The sequence below is a fragment of the Falco punctatus genome, assembly GCF_963210335.1.
Source record: "Falco punctatus genome assembly, chromosome: 3".
Lineage (NCBI taxonomy): Eukaryota > Metazoa > Chordata > Aves > Falconiformes > Falconidae > Falco > Falco punctatus.
In genome coordinates this window covers 110,149,238-110,172,670 of record NC_137582.1, presented here as the reverse complement: position 1 = coordinate 110,172,670, position 23,433 = coordinate 110,149,238, and the positions used below count along the sequence as shown (strand labels likewise).

The following is a 23,433-nucleotide window of genomic DNA, read 5'->3' as shown; positions in this document are numbered from 1 at the left end:
CTTTTTGGGGGAGGGGGTTCTGATTTTTTGGTGGATTTCTGATTTTTGGGGGAGGATTTCTGATTTCTTTGGGAAGGGGCTAATTGGGGGGGGCTTTCTGCCTTTTTTGGGCAGGGGGTCTGATTTTTTGGGGGAGGACTTCTGATTTCTTGGAAGGGGGGCTGATTTTTGGGGGAGGGTCTAATTTGGAGGAGGCTTTTTGCCTTTTTGGGGGATGACGTTCTGATTTTTTGATGGATTTGTGATTTTTTGGGGGGAAGACTTCTGATTTCTTTGGGGGCTTTCTGACTTTTTTGGGGAGTGGGTTCTGATTTTTTGGTGGATTTCTGACTTTTGGGGAAGATTTCAGATTTCTTTGGAGGGGGGCTGATTTTTTGGGAAGGGTCTAACTTTGGGGAGGGGTTGCTGCTGATTTAAGTGATTCCCAGCCATCCAGCCCCGTGCACAGGAGGAAGGGCTGTGGATGATGGTTTTGGGGTGTTTTCAGGGTGTTTTGGGGCTTGTAAAATAGCTGATTTTGGAGTAGTTGGGGGAAATAGTGCAGCTTGGGGGGGGCTTAGTTTGGGGGGGTGTCTTATAGAAAAAAGTGCTGTATAGAGGCGTTTGGGGCACGTTTCTGAGTCTCACAGAAGCTCCTGTGTGGTTGGGGGGGGTTGATGCTGGGGTGTTGCCTGGTTCCCCTATAGAAAAGCAGGGAGGAGGGGGCTCTGCAGTGTTTAGGGCTCAGGTTCCCCTATAGAAAGAGGGTTGGGGTCTGGGTCACTTATAGAAAATAGTTTGGGCTTTAGGGGGTCGGCGTGGGGAGTTTCTCCAGGTCCCTCACAGGGAATTGTGTTGTGGTCGTATATAGTGAGCAGCGCTCTTATATAGCATGTTGCATATATATATATATATATATATATATATATATATATTGCCGTTCTCTTATATAGCATGTAGCTCATATAGGATGCACCTGTCAGTATCTAGTTCTCATGCAGCATGTAGCTCATATAGGATACAGTTCTCTTACATACTGTGCAGCTGGCGTGTACAGCATTCAGCTCCTTCCTATAGCATGCAGCTCTTATGCAGCACCTATATCGCATATACAGCTCTGGGTGTAGCTCCCATATAGCACGTGGTTCTCTTGTATAGTGTGCAACCCCTATAGCATGCAGCTCTCGGTATCTAGTTCTTATATGGGGTGGAGCTTGCTTATATAGTGTGCAGGTCATATAGGATATAGTTCTTTTATATACTGTGCTGCTCTCTTACACCATGTGTACAGCCTCCAGCTCTTTCAGCATGTAGTTCTCTTCCATAGCGTGCAACCCAGATAGCGTGCAGCCCTCTTTATATTGCACCTGCTCATATATAGGGGGCAGCTCTATAAGGTGTATACCTTTACACAGGGGGCAGCTCTCTTTTTATAGCATGTAGCTCTTACAGAGGCTGCAGTTCTCTTATCTACAGCTCTATAGCATACCCCTCTCTTAAAGAGTGTGGATGCAGCGTGTGGTCCTTACATTTTCCAATTCCCTTACAGAAAATTGCCCGGGGTGGGCTTCCCAGTTCACGGGCTGGGGAGCACGTGGGAGGGCAGCGGCACCCCAGCACGGTGATGCTTCATGGCCCCGGTGCTAATAATAATAATAATAATTTATTTATTAGTATTTCTTAATATTTATTCCTTGCTATTTACTGTTGATTGCTGTTATTTATTATTAATTTGTTATTATTTATTATTAATTTGTTATCATTTAGGGACCTGAATCAAGCCTTGCACCCCAGCAGACAGCCATTTGGGCATCCCCAAAACACCCCCCACCCCAAAAACCACCGCCCTAGAGCAGGTGTGTTTTTGTAGAAAAAAGGGAAAAATGAGTGTCGAGGTTGTGAGGCGGGAGGAGCATCACGATAAATCAAGTGGAGTATATACAGGGTTCTCCTGGGGCTAAAAAAAAATCAGTATTTCCAAACTTTTTGTTAAAAATCGCAATAGAAAAATGGGAAAAACTTCCCCTCAGGTCCCAACTTATCCAAAAAATACACGAGTGGCATCATCTCATTGGTAAAGTGCACGGTTTTGCTTGAGAAAAGGGAATGATGAGGTGAAAATCGATGTGTTTGTTGAGGCGGGGGCTGGGGCCACTGACCCCTACCCGTGAGCTGAGTTGTGCCGGTCTCGGGGAGGGCGGGCTAGATGGTGCTGGGGTGACGGTGCAGCTCCTGCCCCTTCAGCAGCGCCATCTGCAAGGGGGGGGAGATGGGGGTTGGGGGGGGAGATGGGGGTCGCAACAAGGAGGGGACATGTCCCGTGCCCCCGTGTCCCCGCCCCCTCACCTGCTCCTCCAGGCCACGGTGGCGATGCTGCGGCGCTGGCTGGGTGATGCGCAGGCGGTCCAGCTCCCGCTGCAGCGCCGCGGTGGGCGCGGAGCTCAGGGGCGGCGGGGGCTGCGGTGCCGGTGCCTGCCCAGGGGTGCCGGTCATCCCACAGCTGGTCACTGGTGGGCCCTGCACTGGGAGGGGTGCCCGCAGGAGCCCAGCACCATCCCAGTACAAAACACCAGCATCTTTCCAAACTGGGATGAACCCAGCCCTGCCCCAGTGCAAGCACCAGCATCCTTCCAAACTGGGATGAGGCCAGCACCATCCCAGTGCAAGCATCCTTCTGAGCTGGGAAGAACCCCAAAAAGAGCCCAGCACACTCCCAGTACAACCCCTCCAAGCTGGGACGAGCCCCCGGAGCATCCCAGCACCCTCCTGCTGCCAAGCGAAGGGTGCAGTGAGCAGGCAGCACCCCAGGGTGCCCCCCCCCCCGCCCCCAGCACCCACCTGCAGCAGCTGGATGCGCTGCCGTGCCCGTGCCAACTCCCGCTCCGCCGTGCCCAGGGCACGAGCCAGGCCGCCCTTCTGCGCCTCGAGCCGCAGCGAGTCCTCCCGCGCCCGCAGCGCCTCCCGCTCCGCCTGCGGGATGGGGATACAGGGATGGGATGGGATGGGATGGCACCACGACGCCACACACAGTGCCACGTGTCCAGCATCACAGGTTACAGACATATATATCACAGGTATACAGCGTATAATGCATATAGTGCCTGTAACATATAGCAGGTGACATAAAGAATAATTCTAGCAGCAGAAAAAAATACACATTTTACCTATAAAATGTAGCAGATTATATATCTAAAACCTATAGCAAGTAACATATGTGTATTGCGTATATACATATATACACACATATTACATATAAAATGTATATTTTTAGAATACATATATACAGATAATACATATATTTGCTGTATTTTATATGTAAAATATATATATTACCTGTGATAATATATTTATATGTGCTATATATAAAACCTATCTGCTGTATCTTAGATGTGCTACACATAAAGCCTATAGCAGCTAGTATATATATTACATATAAAATATAGCAAACATTATCTGCTATATTGTATACATACTATATATAAAACCTATAGCAGCTAGTGTATATATGTATAACATATAAAATATAGCAAACATATCTGCTATATTGTGTATGTGCTATATATAAAACCTATTGCAGGTCATATATATATTACATATAAAGTATAGCATATATAGAGAGCACAAAGTATAACAGATAACATATATAAAAAGTACAGCAGGTAACATAAATATTCACTATTTTTTATATGTAAGATATTACCTGCTATATTTTATAGGTGCTATATATAAAAACCATAACAGGTAATATATATATTTTACATATAAAATATGGCATATAGAGAAAGCACATATGAAATGCAGCAGATAATATATAAAAAATATAGCAGGCAATATATGTATGTCTTACATATAAAATATGGCATAGAGAGAGCGCATATGAAATATAACAGATAATATATAAAAACTATAGCAGGTTATATATATCTTACATATAAAATATAGCAAATAATGTATATGTGCCATATGTAATACAGCAGGTAAGAGATATATATATATTACCTGCTGTACTTTTTTAATGTTATCTATAAAATACAGCAGATCATATATATAGTACCTATAAAATACAGAAGGCTATAAATAAAAATATAGCAGATCTATTTTATCTATATTTTACATATAAAATACAGCAGAAAATAAATATAAAAATACAGCAGATTAAAAAAATATTCTATTGTATATATTTATATGCAAACATATATATTTTAAGTGCCATAGACCTTACGCGTAGCGGAACAGCGTGCAAGCTATGTATAAACACCCTATAGCTGAGCCGGGCTCGGGGCTTTACGCTCAACCTGCACCCGCAGTGCTGCCTCCTGCTGCGCTGGGTGCCGGCTCCCAAGGGTGCTGCCCGCGGCCTCACCTTCTCCAGGGTCCTCCTCAGGGCGCTCCTGTCCTTCTCCAGGCGCAGGGCGACGCGCTCGGCCTCCCGCCTCTCGCCCTGCGTGCGGGCCAGGGCGCGCTGCAGGCTGCCCACCCGCTGCTGCAGCCCCCCGTGCTGCTGCTGCTGCTGCCGCAGCGCCTGCACCGGGGGTCAGCCAGGGCCCCCGCCACGGCGGGGCAAGGGGGGTTGGGGGGCGGCAAGGGGGTGGTACAGGGGGGCAGGAGGGTGCTTGGTGCTGCATGGGGTCAGTAGGGTGCTGGGGGGGGTAAGAGGGTGCTACAAGGGGGCAGTAGGGTGCTGGGAGGGCAAGAGGGTGCTACAAGGGGGCAGTAGGGTGCTGGGAGGGCAAGAGGGTGCTACAAGGGGGCAGTAGGGTGCTGATGCTGCATGGGGTCAGTAGCATGCTGAGGGGGCAAGAGCGTGCTACAGGGGGGCAGTAGGGCGCTGGGGTGTCAGTAGGGTGCTTGGTGCTGCGTGGAGTCAATAGGGTGCTGGAGGGGGGGCAAGAGGGTGTAGGGTGCTACACGGGGTCAATAGGGTGCTGGCAGGGGGGCAGAAGGGCGCTGGTGTTATATGGGGGCAATAAGGTGCTGTAGGGGGGTGGGAAAGGGTGCAGGGGATGCAGAGGGGCAAGAGGGTGCAGGATGTTGCATGGGGCACGTGCAGGCAGCAGGGTGCTGGGGGAGGCAGAAGGGTGCTGGTGCTATATGGGGGCAATAGGGTGTAATGGGATGCAGGGGAGGGGGCAATAGAGTGCTACGTGGGGCATGCAAGAGGGTGCAGGGTGCTGCATGGGGGCAAAGGATGGTGCATGTGGGGTGCAGCCACCCCCGCTCACCTCCTGCTGCTGCCGGACCTGCGCCTCCAGCTCCTCCTTGCTCCGCTGCAGCACCTCCTGCTCCTCCCGCAATCCCTGCAGCTGCTCCCGCAACGCTCCCTTCTCCTCCCGCGCCTCCGCCAGCGCCTGCCGCGCCACCTCCAGCCCCTCCTGGCACGGAGGGGACCCCCCCAGTGACCCCTACGCCAAGACACCCTGGTGTCACCCCACCCCAGGGTGCCCACTCCCACCTGCAGCGCCCGCCGGTCCAGCTCGCCAGCGGCCAGGGCGCTCTGGAGCTGCAGCAGCTGCTCATGGACCACGGGGCCATCGGCCAACGCTGCTGTGCTCGGCGCATCGTCCTTTGAGCCACTCTCCGCCAACACCGCGCTCAACCGCTCCATCGCCAGCTGCAAAGCTCTGGCACGCTGCTCGCTCTCCGCCAGCTAGACCCCAAACCATAGCAAAATTAAATATAAGCGTTACCAAAAAAAAAAAAAATAATTACTGTCCAATGGGGATTTGGAAGAATTAGCGTGGATACTTGTTTCTGGAGCAGCTCAGCACGGTCCTGCATCGCTCGTGCCTCTGCTTGCCGCTCGCCCAGGGCCAGCCGTGCCCGCTGCAGCTCGCCCTCCAGCACCCGCTGCTGCAGCTCCAGCCGGGTGCTCCGGCTCTCCGCCACCTCCAGCCGCCGCTTGGCATCCTGCAGCTCGGCCTCGCTGGCTCTCACCGCGCTCAGCCTCTCCTGCAAGGCACAGGTGGCTGGCACACAGCAGGAGAGGGGCAGGATGTGCCCCCCCCCCCCCCCCCCAGCGATGCCCACCTGGGCGGCTCGGTGTTCGCCCTCGGTGGCATGCAGGCTCCGTTCCAGCGTCGCCACCTTCTCCCGCAGCGCCCGCCGCTCCCGCTCGCCCCGCCGCAGCGTCTCCTCCTGCAGCAGCAGCGTGGCCTGGGTGCTGCTCAGCTCCATGCTGCGACGCCCTGCCAGAGCCACCCCACTGTCACCCACCTCCCCAGAGCATCCATGGGGGATGCACAGGGGAGTTCCAGCGTTACTCGGGTCGATGAGGGATGCAAAGAGGTTTTACCATTTTACTGGGATTTATGGAGGCTGCACAGGGGGGTTCTACCAGTTTTAGTGGGATTTACAGGTGGTTGCATGGGTCTTTTATCAATTTTATTGGGGTTTACAGGGGATGCACAGAGGGTTCTACCAGTTTTAGTTGGGTTTACAGTGGTTGCATGGGAATTTTATTGGGGTTTTCAGGGGGTGCACAAGGGGTTCTACCAGTTTTAGTTGGGTGTACAGGGGATGCGTGGGTCTTTTATCAGTTTTATTAGGGTTTACAGGGGATGCGCAGGGGATTTACCAGTTTCACTGGGGTTCATGGGCGATGCATGGGGGCTTTTACCAGTTTCACTGGGGTTCACGGGTGATGCACGGGGGCTTTTACCAGTTTCACTGGGGTTCACGGGTGATGCATGGGGGCTTTTACCAGTTTCACTGGGATTTATGGCTCTGTACAGGGGCTTTTACCAGTTTTACTGGGGCTTACAGGGGACGTAGAGGGGCTTTACCCATTTTATTGGGGTTTACAGGCGATGTGTGGGGGCTTTTACTGGGCATGCATAGGGGTTTTACTGGGGTCCAAGGGAGGTTTACTGATTTTAGCAGGATTTTGGGGTCGTGCATGGGGGAAATCCCACCAAGCATGCTGCAGCCCCAGGCAGCATCGCCACCCTCCCCATGCCTGTTTCCCCAAAAGCTCCCGCTCACCAGCGAGGCTCCAGCATGGGACAAATCACCCCAAACCCCACGATTTGGGGGGGGATTCCCCGCAAAAAAAACATCACCTTCCTCGCTCTCAGCCACCAGCTTCTGGAGCTGCTGCGCCCGGGCACTGGCGCTGTCCCGCTCCTCCTCCACCTCCTCCAGCCGCCGGCCCAGGGTGTCCACCTGCACCCGCAGCTCCTCCTGGGGTGAGAAAAAGGGGGTGAGAAAGGGGCTTTTTGGGGATGGGGGGAGGGCAGGGGAAGGGGGAGGTGTACCCGCTCCCGCTGCGCATCCTGCAGCTCGCGCAGGAACTCTCGCAGGGCTGCCCGCACCGCCTCGGGCTCAGCCGCTGCATCGGGGTCCGGGGATGAGCTGGGGCTCCCCAACCCCCCTGGTCCCTCACCTGTATGGGGACAAACAGGGTGGGTGGCATGGGGACAATGGGGCGCAGCACCCAAGGGAGGACCGGAAGCTGGAGTGGGATGCGCTGCAGTGGGATGCACCCGTGGGACACGGGGGACCCCTGGGGATGTGAGAAATGGAGTAATGGGGTGATGGGGGACACCAGGGATGGAGGGGACACAGCAACAGGGTGATGGGGTGCAAAGGACGGCACACAGGGTGATGAAGATGCAGGGGACAGAGTAATGAGGTGATGGGGGACCCCCAGGGATGGAGCAATGAGATATAGGGGACCCCCAGGGAAGCAGAGGATGGAGCAGTGGGGTATGGGGGATACAAGAGATAGACCAATGAGATTTGGGGGACCCCAGGGAAGCAGGGGGTGGAGCAGTGGGGTATGGGGGACACAAGAGATGGAGCAATGAGACTTGGGGGACCCCCAGGGAAGCAGGGGATGGAGCAGGCAGTGGGTTATGGGGGATACAAGAGATGGAGCAATGAGACACGGGGGACCCCCAGGGAAGCAGGGGCTGGAGCACAGCAGCGGGATGCACTGCAGCAGGATGAACCCCTTTCCCCTAAGCACGGGCTGGGGCACCGGGGGTCCCCGAGGACTCACCCTTGCCCGGGGAGCCAGCCTGTGCCCGGCCGATGCCCATGGTACGGCGCAGGGCGGATTGGAGGCCTCCCAGGCGGGTTTCGGCAGCGCGGCGCAGTGCCTCGCCACGGGCCAGCTCAGCTTCCAGTCCCTGCGCCCGACCCTCGGCCGCGCTCAGGCGCAGGCTCAGCTCGGCCGCTTCCCCACGCGCCGCCTCCACCTTTAGCTGCAGGTTGCGGGCATCAGCCAGCAGCTTCTTCTCGTTGCCCCGAGCCTCCTCCAAGCTGCGGGCCAGGTCCTTCTCTCGCTGCCGAAATTCGCCCTCCGCCTCCGAGAGCCGCCGCTGCAGGTGCTGGAGCTGGGAGGGGTTGGGTGGGAAGGGGGTGATGGGGAGGGGTGAGGTGCAGGGTGCGGAGCGGGTGACGGGGTGCAAGGGATGGAGCACAGGGTGATGGAAATGCAAGATGGAGCAACGGGGTGATGGGGACCCCCAGGGATGCAGGGGATGGAGCAATGGGGTAACAGAGATGCAGGGGATGGAGCAATGGTGTGATGGGGACCCCCAGGGATGCAGGGGATGGAGCAATGGGGTGATGGGGGACCCCCAAGGATGGAGCTTGGGACTCCCAGGGATGCAGGGGACACAGAAACGGCATGATGGGGATGCAAGGGCTGGAGCAACAATGTATGGGGACCCCCCCAGGGATGCAGGGGATGGAGCGGTGGGGTGATGGGGACAAGCAGGGACATCAGGCCCAGAGCAAGGGGGCAATGGGGGTGCAAGGGACCACCAGGAATGCAGGGCAGAGAGCAGGGGGCAATAGGGACACAGGGGACTGAGCAGTGGGGCAACAGGGACACCCAGGGGCATGGCATCAAGCAACAGAATAGTGGGGACACCCCAGGGCCACAGGATACCAATTACAGGGGCGACGGGGATGCCTGGGGACAGCAGGCACCAACTACAGGGTGAGAGAACAGGGACACCTAGATACACAGGGTACCAAGCTACGGGGTGCTGGGGGCACTTTGGGATGCGGGACACCGAGCAACAGGGTGTTGGGAACCCTTGGGGATTCTCCCACCTCCTTCCTGGCGGCCTCCGTGCCAGCCTCGCTCTCTGCCACCTTCTGCCTGAGGCCGAAGGCTTCGCGGCGGCTCTCCTCCTCCCGCTGCTCCTCCAGGGCCACGCGTGCCTGCAGGTCACCCACCTCCTTGCTCCTCTTGCTGTTCTCGCTGTCCAAGTCCTTCACCTGCCCAAGAGGGAGATGAGGGTGATTTGGGGGCACCCTGAATGGGTGGGAGGGTCCCCACCATCCTCCTCCTCACCTGCCGGCGCAGCTCCTGCAGCTCACGGCGGGCGTCAAGGCGGGCACGCTCCAGCTCCCGCAGGGTTGCCCGCAGCTCCGTCACCTCCCGGTCCGCCGCCACCCGCCCATCCTCCACCAGTGCCAGCCGCTGCTCCTTCTCCTCGCTGGCACGCTTCAGGCTGCAGGAGGGGGGAGAAGGGGCTGGCATCACCCCTCGGGGGCATTGCACTGGCCCCAAGCATCTCCCAGCTTGGGCAACTCCCCATCCTGAGCATCGCCCTTCAAGGCATCGCACCATCCCCTGCATCCCCCAATTTGAGCAGTCCCTTGGCCCGACCATCACCCCAGCCCTGAGCACCCAAAATATCGCACCGCCTCACACATGCCCTGATCTAGAGCATCGTCCCGTCCCCTGCATCTCCCAACTTCAGCATCCCATTATCCTGAGCATAACCCCAACCTCAAGTATCATCCCATCCCCTGCATCTCCCAACTTGGGCATCCCACTATCCTGAGCATCACCCCAACCCCCAGCATCACCCCATCCCCTTGTCCCAAGCATCACCCCATTGCCCTGCATCTCCCAACTTGGGCATCTCCTTCTCCCGAGCATCGCCCCATCCCCTACATCTCCCAAGTTGGGCATCCCACTATCCTGAGCATCACCCCAACCCCCAGCATCACCCCATTGCCCTGCATCTCCCAACTTGGGCATCCCACTATCCTGAGCATCACCCCAACCCCCAGCATCACCCCATTGCCCTGCACCTCCCAACCTGGGCATCCCACTATCCTGAGCATCACCCTGACCACCACCCTCACCTGATGCGCTCGCCCTCGGCACGCCGCAGTGCAGCCCGCAGCTCCTCGTTGGAGCGCCTCAGGGCCTCCTTCTCCCTGGCCTCGTCTCCCAGCGCCCGGCGTGCCTCCTGCACCTGCCGCCGCTGTGCCTCCCGGCCCTCCCGGCTCTCCCGGGCCTCCCGCTGCGCCTCCAGCAGCTCCCGCCGCCCCGCCGCCCGCGCCTCCGTCACCAGCCGCAGCTGCGCCCGCGCCTCCTCCGCCTGCAGCCGGGGTGCCTGGCGTTAGGGGGGATATCTGGGGGGGTGGGAAGGTGTCTGGGGTGGGAGGGTGTTCACCTCCCGCAGGGCAGCATCCCGCTGCTTGGCCGCCACCGTCACTTGGTCACGGAGAGTCTTCGCCTCCCGCTCGTGGGCCACCGCTGTCTCCTCCGCCTGCACCCGCAGGCTGCGCAGCTCTGCTGCCAGGCTCTGGCGGGGGGGTGGGTGGCACGACACCCTGAGTTCCCACCACCACCACCCCCGGGCAGCGTAGGGGTCCCAGCAGGGGGGATTGCAATGGGGATGGTGCAGGAATGGGGATAAGGATGCTTGGGTACCACAGGCGAGCATCCCCTCCCCATCACCAGGGGCTTGCAATGGGGAGAGGGGGGGGCTGCAATGGAGGGGGTCACTAGGGGAACTGTAAGTTGGGGGGGTGTGGAGTGGGCCTTGCAATGGCAGGGGTGAGCCTTGGGCATTGGGGTTTGCAATAGGGGGGTGCCCAGGCACGGGGGGCTTGCAGTGGGGGGCTTGCAATGAAGGGGGGGCGGGGCATGGGGGATGCCCAGGCATGGGGGTTTGCAATGGGGGGGCCATGGGGGATTCCCTGGCATGGGGGTTTGCAACTGGGGGGGGAGCCATGGGGGATGCCCAGGCATGCTTAGGCATTGGGGGTTGCAACAAGGGGGGATGCTCAGGTATGGGGGCTTGCCGTGGGGGCCACACGGGGCTCTGTGCCATTCTGGGGGGGGGTCCCAAGACATCCCCCCACACACACCTGCTCCTTCTCCTGGTAGCTGGTGACTTCTCGTCGCTGCTGCTCAAGCTCAGCCGTGGCCTCGGCCAGGCTCTGCTGCAGCCCCCCCAGGGTCTCCGCCAGTGCCGCCCTCTCCTCCTCCTGTAGCGCCAGTGCCTGGGGAGCACGGTGCTCAGCCGGGGGGGGGGGCGGGGGACACCAGAGCTGGGACTGGGGGGACACTGGGGCCACCCACCTGCTGCTTCTCGCTCTCGCACTGCTGCCGCACCACCGCCAGCTCAGCTGCCAGCTCCTCCTGCTCCCGTGCCAGCCGCCCCCGCTCAGCATCCAGCTCCTCCTGCTCCCCCCAGAAGCACCAGTGAACCCCAAAAATCTACATCGTGCCCCCAAAATCGGCATCACGCTCCAACAATCAGCATCGCGCCCCCCAAATCAGCATGGCACCCCAACAATCACCATTGCACTAGAGATAAATCACCATTGCACCCCACAAATCTGCGTCGCCCCATGCCCACCTTCTCGCGCTGGAGGCGGTCGAGCTCGTCCTGGTGCGCATCGCGGGCGCTCTGCAGGGCCACGGTCACCGCTGCTGTCTCGGCCGCCGCCACGGCCTGCCGCCGCACCTCCAGCTCCTGCTCCCGCTCCTGCCGCACTGCACCCAGCTCCGCTGCGGGGACCCCCCATCAGTGGGGACCCCCAAGGAGGGCAAGGTAAGCGTGGGTTAAGTGAGGGGGGGGGGGGGGGATGCAGTGGCAGAGGAGGGCTGGTCCTGGCCCTGTTGCAGGTAGATGGAGACGGAGACGGGGGGACGGAGAGACAGAAGGACGGAGATGGGGGGACAGAGACGGGGACGGAGGGACGGAGACGGAGACAGAGACGGGGGGGACGGAGAGACGGAGACGGAGGGACGGAGACGGAGGGACGGAGACGGAGACGGGGAGACAGAGACGGGGAGACAGAGACGGGGAGACAGAGACGGGGAGACGGGGGGATGGGGACAGGGAGACGGAGGGGACGGAGACGGAGACGGGGGGACGGAGACGGAGACAGGGGGGATGGAGACAGAGACGGAGACAGGGGGGATGGAGACGGAGACGGAGACGGGGGGATGGAGACGGCGATGGAGACGGGGGGATGGAGATGGAGATGGAGACGGAGACGGGGGGGGATGAAGATGGAGACAGGGATGAAGATGGGGATGAAGATAAGGATGAGGATGAGGATGGACAGGGGGATGAAAATGAAGATGGAAACAGGGATGAAGATGAGGATGGATGGGGATGGAGACGGGGATGGGAATGAAGATGAGGATAAGGATGAAGACCAAGATGGGGATGAGGCTGGATGGGGATGACAAGAAGGAGGATGAGGCTGGATGGGGATGGAGAGCTATAGGGACGGCTGGGTGGGGACAGCAGAGGTGGCAGGGACGGAGCGGGGACCAGGACCCCTCACCCTCCAGCACCTCCTTGGCCTGGAGCAGGGTCCGGCCCTCGGCCTCCAGCTGCTGGTTGCGGGTGCTGAGCTGGGCGAGCTGCTGCTGCAGCTGGAAGACGCTGCTCTCCAGCCCCTCCTTCTCCGACCTGCCCGAACACCCACCACGCTGCTCAAACGCTGGGTGCGGGGCGGGGGCAACACCTCACCCCACCACCAGCACCCACCTGAGCCCGGCCACCTCCTGGGCCCGATCCTGGCCATGGCGCTGGGCGGCAGCGAGCTGGACGGCCAGGCTGGCCCCCTCCTTGGCCAGCCCCTCGCGGGCCCGGCTGAGCCGCAGCAGCTCCCCCCGCAACCGCTCCTGCTCCCCCCGAGCCTGCGCCAGCGCCTCGCCCGCCGCGCTCTGCTCCTGCGCCGCCTGCGGGGTACGGGCTGTCGGCGGCACCCCACCGCCCCAGCACCCACCCGCCCTCCCAGTGACACCAGGCACCCTCCCAGTTGCTCCATGCATCCACCACGGTCCTCCCAGTTAGTCTATGCATCCTCCCAGTTACCCTGTGCACCCTCTCCATGCCTCCCAGTGGCCCCACTCAGCCTCCCCAGCATCCTGCCAGTTAGCTTGTCCATCCGACCCAGCCCTTCCAGTTCCCTCATGCACCCTCCCCACTTCTCCCAGTTCCCCTATGTACCCTCCCCATCCCTCCCAGTCACCCTCTTCACCCTCCCAGTTGCATTGTGCATGCTTCTCATCCCTCCCAGTTGCCCCATGCACACTCTTTTCCCCACCAATTGCCCCACGCACTCTCTCAGTTACCCTGTGCACGCTCCCCCTCTTCCCAACTGCCTCCTGCACCTTCCCATTCCCTCCCAGTTGCCACATGCACCCTCTTCACCCTCCCAGTTGCCCCAAGCACCTTCCCCACCCCTCCCAGTTGCCCCGTGCACCCTCTCCAACCCTCCCAGTTGCCCCGTGCACCCTCTCCGCCCCTCCCAGTTGCCCCGTGCACCTTCCCCGCCCCTCCCAGTTGCCCCATGCACCCTCCCCATCCCTCCATTACCCTGTGCATGCCCCCACCTCCACCACTTGTCCTCCTGCCCCATCCCAGATGCCCCATGCAGCATCCCCATCCCTCCCAGTTGCCCCAAGCGCCCTCCCAGTCACCCACCTGCCCCAGGTGCTGGCGCAGGCGCAGCTGCTGGCCCCGCAGCACCCGCAGCTCTGCCCGCAGCCCCCGGCAGCCCTCCTCGGCCGCCCTGCGTGCCCGCTCCAGCCCCTGCCGCTCGGCCGCCCCAGCCCGGCGCCCCTGCTCCAGCCGCCCCCGCAGCAGCGCCAGCTCCTGCCCCAGCTCCCGTGTCCGGATGCGGCCGCTCTCCCGCTCCTCTTCCAGCCGTGCCAGGGTCCGGCTCAGCTCCGTCTTCTCCCGCGCCAGCCCGGCCGCCAGCTCGCTCGTCTTGGCCAGGGCATCCCGCAGCCGGGCCTCTTCAGCCACCGCTGCCCGCTGCGCCGCTGCCAGCACCCCACAGCTCCCCTGCGCCTGCCGGGTGACCACAGACAGACACGGGGAGGGGTGGATGGACAGGGTGATGCTCACGGGTGCGTGCGCCGGCATGACGGACAGTGATAAACATGTAGGGATGGATGGACAGATGGACAGGGACAGCCAGGCAGGGAGGGACAGACAGATGGACAGGTAGGATGCACACGGATTAACGTGCAGGGATGCATGCACGGACAAACGGACAGGGCAAAACAGATGGACTCTGCATCATGCCTGCACCGCTGCAGCACCCGCTGCATGGCGTTGCACCCGCTGCACGGGGTTGAGCCTGTTCCTTATGGCGTATCACCCGCTGCCTTGTAAGCCTGCTGCATGGGGGTTGCACACACTGCATGGAGGGGGTTGCACCCGCTGCACGGGGTTGTACCTGCCGCACGGGGTTGTACCTGCTGCACGGGGTTGCCCCCTCTGCAGGGGTTGAGCCTGTTGCTTATGGCTTGCACCCACCGCCCTATGGCAAAGCTAAGCCTGCTGCATGGGGTTGCACCCACTACGTGGGGTTGCACCCGCTGCATGAGGCTGCACCCGCTGCCTGCTGGAGCTGCACCCGCTGCGTGGCAATTGCACACTGCAGGGGGTTGCACCCACTGCATGGGTTGAGCCTGTTGCTTGCGGGTTGCACCCACTGCATGGGAGCGAGCCTGCTGCACGAGGGTGCACCCACCGCTGGGGGCCACGAGGCGGGGAGGGGGGCACCCACCTTGCTCAGCGCCTCAGTCAGCGCCTCCTGCTCGCCCCGTGCCACCTCGGCCTCCAGCGTGGCCCGGCTCAGTGCCTCCCGCGCCTCCAGCAGCTCCTGCTGCGCCCCGGCCCGCTGCGCCTCCAGCTCCTCCAGCTGCTGCTGGCTGCCGGCACCCATGGGGGCACCCACGGGGAAGGGGGGGGTTGCGGTACCCACGTGGGGGGGCACTGCAGCACCCACTGTTTTGCAGCACCCACTGCAGATTTTCACCCCACCCTCTGGAGGGGTGGCAGCGCCCACCTCGGGGAGAGACCTTGGGGGGCGGGTCAACACCCACGCAGGTTTTGCAGCACCCACTTGGTGGCGGGAAGTTGCAGCACCCAATTTGGAGGGGGAAGAGGTGGCAACACCCATATGGGGGGGCTTCAGAGGGACCCACTGAGATTTTGCAGCACCCACGTGGTGGGGGGGTGCAGCACCCAGTGGCGGGCGGGGAATTGCAGCACCCAGATTTGGGGGGAGGTGGGAGGGGACCTACTGCAATTTTGCAGCACCCACTTGGGGAGGGGGATGATGCAGCACCCACTATCTCGCAGCACCCACCCATGGCCCCCCCAGCTCTGTGCCCCCCCCCAACCCCGTGCCCCCACCTGTGCTCCAGCTGCTGCCGGGCGACCTCGGCGGCGCGGGCGGCCTCATCCCGGGCATCCTCCAGCCCCTCACCCCAGCGCTGCAGCTGCGCCCGCTCCTGCTGCAGGGCACCTGCCCGCTGCTGCTCCCCTGCCAGCGCCTCCTCCGCACGCAGCCGGTCCCTGCCGGACAGACAGACAGACACGGGGAGGGGTGGATGGACAGGGTGATGCTCATGGGTGCGTGCGCCGGCATGACGGACAGGGATAAACATGTAGGGATGGATGGACAGATGGACAGGGACAGCCAGGCAGGGAGGGACAGACAGATGGACAGGCAGGATGCACAGGGATTAACGTGCAGGGATGCATGCACGGACAAACGGACAGGGCAAAACAGCCAGGGATGGATGCACAGAGAGGGAAGGGTGCGCAGGGATGGATGGACAGACAGACAGGCCAGGGGCATGGATGGACAGAGAGACAAGCTGATGCACGGGGACAGATGGACATGCAGAAACACACAGGGAGAGATGCAAAGGGATGGAGGGATGGACAAACAGACAGGCCAAGAAGCACAGGGGAGGACACGCCAGGCCGGACAGGGAAAGATGCAAAGGGGCAGACAGACAGACATGCCAGGATACGCAGGGACAGACAGGCATGCAGCAGGACACAGGGAAAGATAAAAAGGAATGGATGGACGGACAGACATACTGGCCAGGACGCAGAGGGATGGATGTGCAGGGACACACTGGGCTGGACGGACAGACAGATGGATGGGTCAGCACACACAGGGACAGACGGACACACGGATGCAAGCACAGGGCCAGCCACGCAGGGACGGACACACAGACAGACAGTGGGTACCTGCGCAGGACTTCAGCCTCGGCGCGCAGGCGGGCCACCTCGCACAGGGCCTCATCCTGCGCCCGCCGGCAGCCCCCAGCCTCGGCACTGAGCTGCTCCAGCTGCCGCTCGAGGGTCCCCAGCCTCTTCTTGCTGTCCTCCAGCTCCCGCCGCAAGCTCCCAGCCACCTCCTGGCTGGCCTCTGCCTGGCTGCGGGCATCCTGGGATGGGGGAAAGGTGGGGGGGGGTCAGACTTCATCATCATCATCATCCTCCTCCCCCCACAGCCCCCTGGCACTCACCTGCAGCTGGAGGTGGCGGTGGCGCAGGGCAGCGTGCACAGCGGCAGTGGCAGTGCTGGGTGAGAGACTGCGGCGAGGGGACGTGGAGGGACACGGGGAGGACTCCGGGGGTGGCGGTGGCTGCTCGGGGTCGTCTGCCAGCACCGCCTGTGAGGAGAGGGTCTGCCCTGTCACTGGGGGGAAACTGAGGCAGGGAGGGGGAAAACCGAGGCAAGGAGGGGGAAACTGAGGCAGGGAGGTGGGGAAGGCAGAAACCGAGGTGGGGAGGGGACCCTCCTGGCTACAGGGCATGGGGAGGACCAGGGAGTGCCCAGCACCTGGGTGATATCCTGCAGCGTCTGACGGAGCAGCTCCACCTCCGAGCGCAACGTCTCCACCTCTGCCAGCGATGGCTCCTGGGCGCGTGAGGCCTCCTACAAACCCCCAGCACAGCATCAGGCACGGCCAGTGCACGCAGGGCATCACAGCCCAGCATGCATCATGCCCCAGCACGCATCACGTGTCGCACCACAGCATGCATCATGCCCCAGCACGCATCAGGCATCATGCTCCGGCATGCATCATACCCCGGTGTGCATCGTGCAATGCACCCCGCTGTGTGTCGTGCATGGCGCCCCGCTGTGCAGAGTTTAGCATGCATCATGCCCTGCTGAGCATCAGATCCTGGCATGCACTGCGCTGCAGCACAGCCCGTTCATCACCCCCTGCGGTGCAGCCCAGCCTCGCATACATAGCGCTTTGCATCCAAGCATGCGCTGCACCCCGGCATGCATCATGCATCGCACCTCAGCGCAGTGTGCATCGTGCCCCTGCATGCGTTGCACCCTGGTGTGCATCATACATCACGCTCTAGCGTGCAGCGTGGCTCGACGTGCATCGTGCACTGCACCCTGACATGCCTCATAGCTTGGCACGCATCCTGCCCCACCGAGCACCACAGCTTGGCATGCATCACATCACGGTGTGCGCTGTGCATTGCAGCTTGGCATGAACCGCGGGCCATCTTTGCACCCCCAGACACGGCACGCATCCCACCCCAACCCTCATCACGCCCTGCGCTCACCAGGTTTTGCAGCTGCAGGGTCAGCGCCTGCACCGCCTGCTCCTTCTCCTCATCCTCAGCCCGCAGGCACTCCAGGGCTGCCACCAGCTCCGCCAGCCTGCACCAAAGCACCCAGCAGCAGCAGGACCCTCCAGAGCCACCCCCCTCTGACCCCCCCCAAACCCCCCCTTACCTGGCTCCGAGGGCGGCTTTCTCCAGGTCGGTGTCCCGTGCCCGTGCCGCCAGCTGTTCCTCCAGCTGTGCCAGCCGCATCGCCTGCTTCTCCCGCACGGCACCCGCCTGGCTCTCGGCCAGCCGCAGGTTGGCAGCCAGGTGCAGGCAGGCGGCGTGGGCAGCCCTGCCAGTCCGCGACACCTCGTGGCTGAGCTCCGACAGATCCCTGCAGCATCAGTTGGGAGACACAGGATCGGACCCCAGGCCAGCCCTGGGGAGCCGGTGGTCCTTGGGGATCCTCCAAGAGCCTCGCTGGGACCCTCCTGACCTCTCAGTGGTGGCTTTCATCTCCCCGAAGTGACGCCTGAAGGCCACCACCTGCCTCCAGAGAGTCAGCAGCCGGCTGTGCTCATTGCTGAAGTAGGTGTTGAAGGACTGCCGGAGGGATGGAGCCGCGTCGGCTGCCGGACGGGGGCTGCGAGGTCCTCTGCCTCACCCCCCCGCGCAGCATCCCACCTCCCCTGGCCCCCCATCCCTCTGCCCTCTGGTCCCCAAATCTCGGTGAATGCCCACACAGTCTTCCACAGCCAGCAGCCCCTCACCCCCGTTCCCTTCCACCCACCAGACAGGGAGAGGGGGGACAGCCTCGGCCTCGCATCACCCTCCCATCATGTGCCACACCCCCTGCACCCCAAAATCCTTCTCTGTGCAGCATCTCCCATGGCTCCGCATCCCTCTCCACATCCCTTTCCATGCCACGTCCCCCTGCCTCGCATCCCTCTCCCCACCACATCTCCCACAGCCCAGCATCCCTCCCTGCATCCCTTTCTGTGCCACATCCCCCTGTCTTGCATCCCTCTCCTTGTGACCCCCTGTTCTGCTCCCTGCTGGATCCCTGAGCCCCCCCTGCATCCCGGCCCCCCCCCAGACCTCCTCCTCGCGCCTCCACTCTGCCTCCCGCTGCTCCAGCTCATCCCGCGCCCGTGCCCAGTCGGCCGTCAGCTTGCGGATGTCCTCGCTCAGCGCCGTGTTGGCCACGTTGGCTTGTTCCAGCTGCTCCCGCAGCATCGAATTCACCTGCACCAGGCTGCTGCTCCTGTCACGGGGGGGGGGGAGGGGGGGGGCACACATGGCTGGAGCATCAGCGTCACCTCGGGGGGGGGGGGGTGTCTCACAGCTCCCTGGGGACTCCTGCTCACCTCTGCTGCTCCTCTTCCAGCCGGATCAAGGCATTCTCCAGCTCATTGCTGCTCTCCTCCTCCGGCTGGGAGCTGCTTGCATCCAGCTGGCTCTGCAGGGACATGAGCCCCCTCGTCACCACCCCAGTTTGGGGGTGGGGGCAGGGCAGGGGTCACCCCCAAAACTCTCCCTTACTGTCAGCCTCTCCTGCTCCAGCTCCGTTGCCTTCTCCAGCAGCTGCTGCTCCACTTCTCCACATTTCTTCTTATACTGCAACAACTGCGCAGAGGGGACGGGGTGGGTGACACCAAGTGGGGGGGGCCCAAAATGTCCTTGTGTCCCCCCGGAAGGCTTTACCTTGGCTTGGAGCTTCTGCACCAGCTGGGCTTGCCGCTGCTGGCCCTCCTGGTACGCCTGCAGCTTGCGCTTGTAGGCGGCTTGTTCCTCCTCCAGCAGCCGCCGCAGCTCGATGTTGTGCTGCGCCAGGCTCCGGCTTTCCGCCGCCTCCCGCTCACCCGTCTCCAGCCGCAGGGTTTGCTCCAGCTGGGATGGAGTGGGGTGGGGGAATAGGGGAGATCCTGGAACACCCCCCTGCACCCATAGGGCTGCTACATCCCCCTCAGCACCCACTGAGCATCCTCTGACTTCACTCGCAACGTCCCATCCCAAAGCCATCGCTTTGGGTTGGTCCCACAGCAAACCCCCATATAGTCAAAGCTAAGATCTCCCCAAATTCTGCATCTCCCCGTCTCTGCATGCACAGGAAGGGGATGATTCGGAAATTTTGGGGGTTAAAAATATTCCAACTTGGAATCTGAGGGTTCAGCAAAGCCCTATCCCAGTTTGCAGTGGGCTGGCTGATGGATAAAGGATCCTTGGGCACAGCAGCGCCCATTCGCCTTGGGGTATTTTCCTGATATTTGCTTTTTTTTGTAAATAACCAGGCACAAACAGAGGGGCTGCCCCCCAAATCCCAGCAGCTCCTCAACTTGGGTCTCCTCAGGAGCCATGTTCAGCATCTGGCTGCTGCCCAAAGGCCTTTTTAATTCCCCCGTTGCCACGGTAAAGGGATGCAAAGTTGAAAGAAGCCCACGGGATGTGTGTGTGTGTGTGTCCTGCTTCCTGAAAAGCAGTGGGATAAAGGGATGGGTGTGCTTTGAGCATCCCACAGGACAAGCCCCAGCAAGCCAGAACGGGTCCGGACAAGCCGGGCGCATGGCACTGAAATCCCCATCGCATCAGCACGTTGCAAGATGCTGCAGCATCTCCCACTCGGAGCATTGCATTGGGAATGCAAAGGTTCCAGCTTGCATCACCTTGGTTTTGGGGTTAAAAAGGGTGGGTTTGGGTTAATCCAGCAGGTGACTCACCCGCTCACTGATGGCGTTGTACTTGATGGCCAACTCATCCCGTTCTGCCCGGCTCTGAGCCAGCAAGTCCTCCACACGCGACAGTTCCTGCTGCAGGATGCGGTTCTCCTCCTGGAGGGACAGCAGCGAGGACATGGCCCCCGCGACGGCCGCTGCGGGACGGGGACGGGGCTCAGGGCAGCTCCGGAAAAATAGCGGGATGGGGATCCGGCCCCAGGATGGGGATCCGGCCCCGGGATGAAGCTAAGATGCCCTTTTGCTACCAAAAGCTGCTTTGTTCCTTCACCAGGGAAGGGGGCTGGGCTGAGCCTTCCCCACGTGCTGGGCCAAGGCCACGAAAAGCATTTCCCCCACCCAGCTGCAAACGCTGCACCCCCTGCACCCCAGACATGCTGAGCGATGCAGTCTGCAGTGGCAAAATGCAGGGGAGATGTGAAGCTGCAATCACAAGACCACTGGAAATTTACAGCCGCCATCGCAAAAACTCTGCGACTTTGTAGATGCAACTGCAAGGGCTGCAGATCTGTGTTTGCGATTGCAAGACCGCTGCAGAATTACAGTTGCAATTGCAAGAACACTGCAGCTTTGTAGTTGCAATCACAAAATCGAGGCAAAGCTGCATTTGTGATGGCAAAAGCACTGCAGGTTTATAGTTGCAGTCACAAAACTGCTGCAAATCCACAGCAGCAATTGCAAGACCGCTACCGAATTGTTTGCGATTGCAAGGCTGCTACAGATTCATGGTTGCAGTCGCAAAATCACTGCAGATTTGCAGTTGCCATCACAAAACAGAATTATACGTGCAGAATTATAGTTGCAAGTGTAAGACTGCTGCAAATTGGTGTTTGTGATCACAAACCCACTGCAGATTTATAGCTGCAATCACAAAACTACCGCAAATTTGCCATTATGATCACAAAACCACTAAAAATTTGTGTTTGCTATCCCAAAACCGCTGCGGATTTGCAGTTGCTATCCCAAAACCGCTGCGGATTTGCAGTTGCTATCCCAAAACCGCTGCAGATTTGCAGTTGCTGTCCCAAAACAGCTGCGGATTTGCAGTTGCTGTCCCAAAACCGCTGCGGATTTGCAGTTGCTGTCCCAAAACCGCTGCAGATTTGCAGTTGCTGTCCCAAAACCGCTGCAGATTTGCAGTTGCTGTCCCAAAACCGCTGCAGATTTGCAGTTGCTGTCCCAAAACTGCAGCTTTAAAGTCGCTACTGCTGTCGTTTTGCAGACGCAATTGCAAACCCCCCCGTTTTGCAGATGCAATTGCAACCCCCCCCCCCCAGTTTTGCAGACACAATTGCAACCCCCCCCCAGTTTTCCAGGCACAACTGCAACCCCTGCCCAGTTTTCCAGGCACAACTGCAACCCCCCCGTTTTGCAGCTGCAATTGCAAACCCGACAGTTTTGCAGTTGCTCTCACAACCCCCCTGCAGTTTTACTGTTGCTGCCGCCAAACCTCTACAAATTTACAGCTGCAACCACAAAGCCGGTGCAGATTTACAGTTGCAATCGCAGAACCGCTGCAGGTTTCCAACGTGCGATCACGACACTTGCAAAAACCCACCGCCAAAGTGCCATTTGCAATGGGCCCCCCCCTGCCCCCCGCCCTTGCCACGCTGTGGCCGCTCCCGCGAGAGCAGTGGCCAGTTCCCGTTGCAGGAGGGGGGACCCCCCACCTCAACCACAGCCTCCGCCGTGGGCTCCGCTTCACTCATGGGGTCCCCGGGGGGGGCCCGCCGAGCCCGTTGCACCCCCTTGCCGTGGCCTCCTTCTCCCAAAGCCCCTTTTCCTGGGATTTTTGGGGCTCTGTATCGGCTCGTCGCCGGAAAGCGGATGCGTGGTCGGGATTAGCCTGAAATCTTGGCCTTCCCCTCGCTGTGTGACGGCGAGAGCGGGGACCCTCCTCTTCCTGGCCACCTCGGGGGTCCCAATGCCTCCGGGAGGCTGCGAACAGCAACGTTTTAGCATCCACCACCAAAAAAAATATCAGCGAATATTCCCCCGGCCCAGCAGGGCTTTGTACATAAACAACCAACAAGGCTCTGAGCGAGAGGGGAATGAGCAAAATCAAGGAAAACATTAAAAAAAATACCAGTGCCCGGCGCTTCCCCATGCCCAAAATCGGTGGAAATGTGCTTACTTTGCCGTGCTGTCCCCCCCCCGGCAGGATGGTGCTGGCTCCCACCAGGGAAAGGAGCTCCTCGGAGAGAGTAAGCCAGCCCTTTCGTTAAGCTCTATACTCATTAAGCTCATTAAAGCCCAGGGGTTTGCTCTGGCAGGAAAAGCTTTGGGGTGGAGCATGCCAGGGTTGCTATGGGACGAAGCAGCATTAAACAACCGCCTGGGGACGTGTCCCCTCCCCGCAGCCACCCCAGGGTGACAAATTTTACCCCCTGGGGTGATTAAGGACTTTTTTGCCCCCACCCCAGATGGAAAGCCACTGGTAAATCCCTAACCGGAGCTCCAAATCCTCCGTGCTGGTGGTTGGAGGCATCCCTGCTCCCAAAATAAATCACAGATCTGACCCCGAGCCACCCTCTGCCAGGGAAATGCCCCCCCCCGCCCCCCGCAGCCGGGGCAGCACGCTGTCTCACCCCAAAGAGCCACTGATTAACGCTGAGGAGGAGACAGTGCCAGCACCAGCTGATGGGATTGAGGATTTACGGCGTCTGGGGTCCCCCCAGCCAAGTGGGAGCTGACACGAGGCTCACCCCAAGTGTTAGGGACACAAGAAACCTCATTCCCCCCCCCCCCCCCCCCCCCCCCGCCGCGATTTCTTGCCTTACCTTCCCGGCCCAGAGTTCTTCCCAAGCATAAAACCACTGCTAAGCAACAAGCGTCTGTTGTGCTTTGCTGTCCGACATCGTCTCCTCAACACCAGCAAGGAGGGTGAACCACAAAAGCTCATCACAGGCCCTCCGAGCCTTTAAGGAGGCGGGTAAAAAAATTCTTATTTGGCATCAAAACCATTTTATTACTCGCTTTGAAGCATTACATCTCTCACCTGGGTTTGCGTACTCGCTGCCAGGCACCGTTACAAGCTCTGAAACCAAAATGTTCATCATCCAGTTGGAAACAGAAATAATAAAAATCCAAGGCACTGCAAAAAAATAAGCAGG

At 59.9% G+C, this 23,433-nt stretch overlaps 1 protein-coding gene across 10 annotated transcripts; it reads right to left on the bottom strand.

The window, feature by feature from the left end:
* Positions 1–206: 206 nt before the first annotated feature.
* Positions 207–23,416, bottom strand: CROCC (ciliary rootlet coiled-coil, rootletin). Of its 10 annotated transcripts, none has more exons than XM_080379521.1 (37): positions 23,319–23,416; positions 23,101–23,238; positions 21,991–22,258; positions 20,306–20,457; positions 19,293–19,478; positions 19,131–19,214; positions 18,956–19,047; positions 18,687–18,852; positions 18,085–18,191; positions 17,776–17,982; positions 17,604–17,700; positions 16,858–16,953; positions 16,541–16,687; positions 16,260–16,459; positions 15,411–15,572; positions 14,779–14,923; positions 13,686–14,054; positions 12,744–12,937; positions 12,538–12,665; positions 11,598–11,749; positions 11,318–11,419; positions 11,104–11,238; positions 10,404–10,535; positions 10,090–10,328; positions 9,287–9,446; positions 9,043–9,210; positions 7,979–8,315; positions 7,233–7,360; positions 7,038–7,158; positions 6,007–6,164; positions 5,725–5,928; positions 5,432–5,626; positions 5,202–5,351; positions 4,343–4,501; positions 2,818–2,949; positions 2,326–2,496; positions 207–2,232 (listed from the first exon to the last, which is right to left on the bottom strand). In XM_080379521.1, the coding sequence occupies exons 4-37, from the start codon at positions 20,438–20,440 to the stop codon at positions 2,182–2,184; spliced, it is 5,409 nt and encodes a 1,802-aa protein (XP_080235647.1). In that variant the 5' UTR covers positions 20,441–20,457; positions 21,991–22,258; positions 23,101–23,238; positions 23,319–23,416; the 3' UTR covers positions 207–2,181. The 10 variants fall into 10 exon arrangements, with proteins under 10 accessions (XP_080235647.1, XP_080235643.1, XP_080235650.1 ...); XM_080379517.1 differs by having other exon boundaries at positions 20,306–20,416; XM_080379524.1 differs by having other exon boundaries at positions 2,326–2,451; positions 20,306–20,416.
* Positions 23,417–23,433: the final 17 nt, after the last annotated feature.

Bases quoted from the DNA above. Each gene is read 5' to 3' on its own strand.
- CROCC (XM_080379517.1), bottom strand. From the start codon at position 22,029: ATGAGTGAAGCGGAGCCCACGGCGGAGGCTGTGGTTGAG. The intron at 10,329-10,403 runs GTGAACACCCTC...CCCCGGCTGCAG, and splicing joins GGGATGCTGCCCTGCGGGAG to GCGGAGGAGGCGCGGGCGCA. The intron at 4,502-5,201 runs GTGAGCGGGGGT...CCCCCGGTGCAG, and splicing joins AGGTCCGGCAGCAGCAGGAG to GCGCTGCGGCAGCAGCAGCA.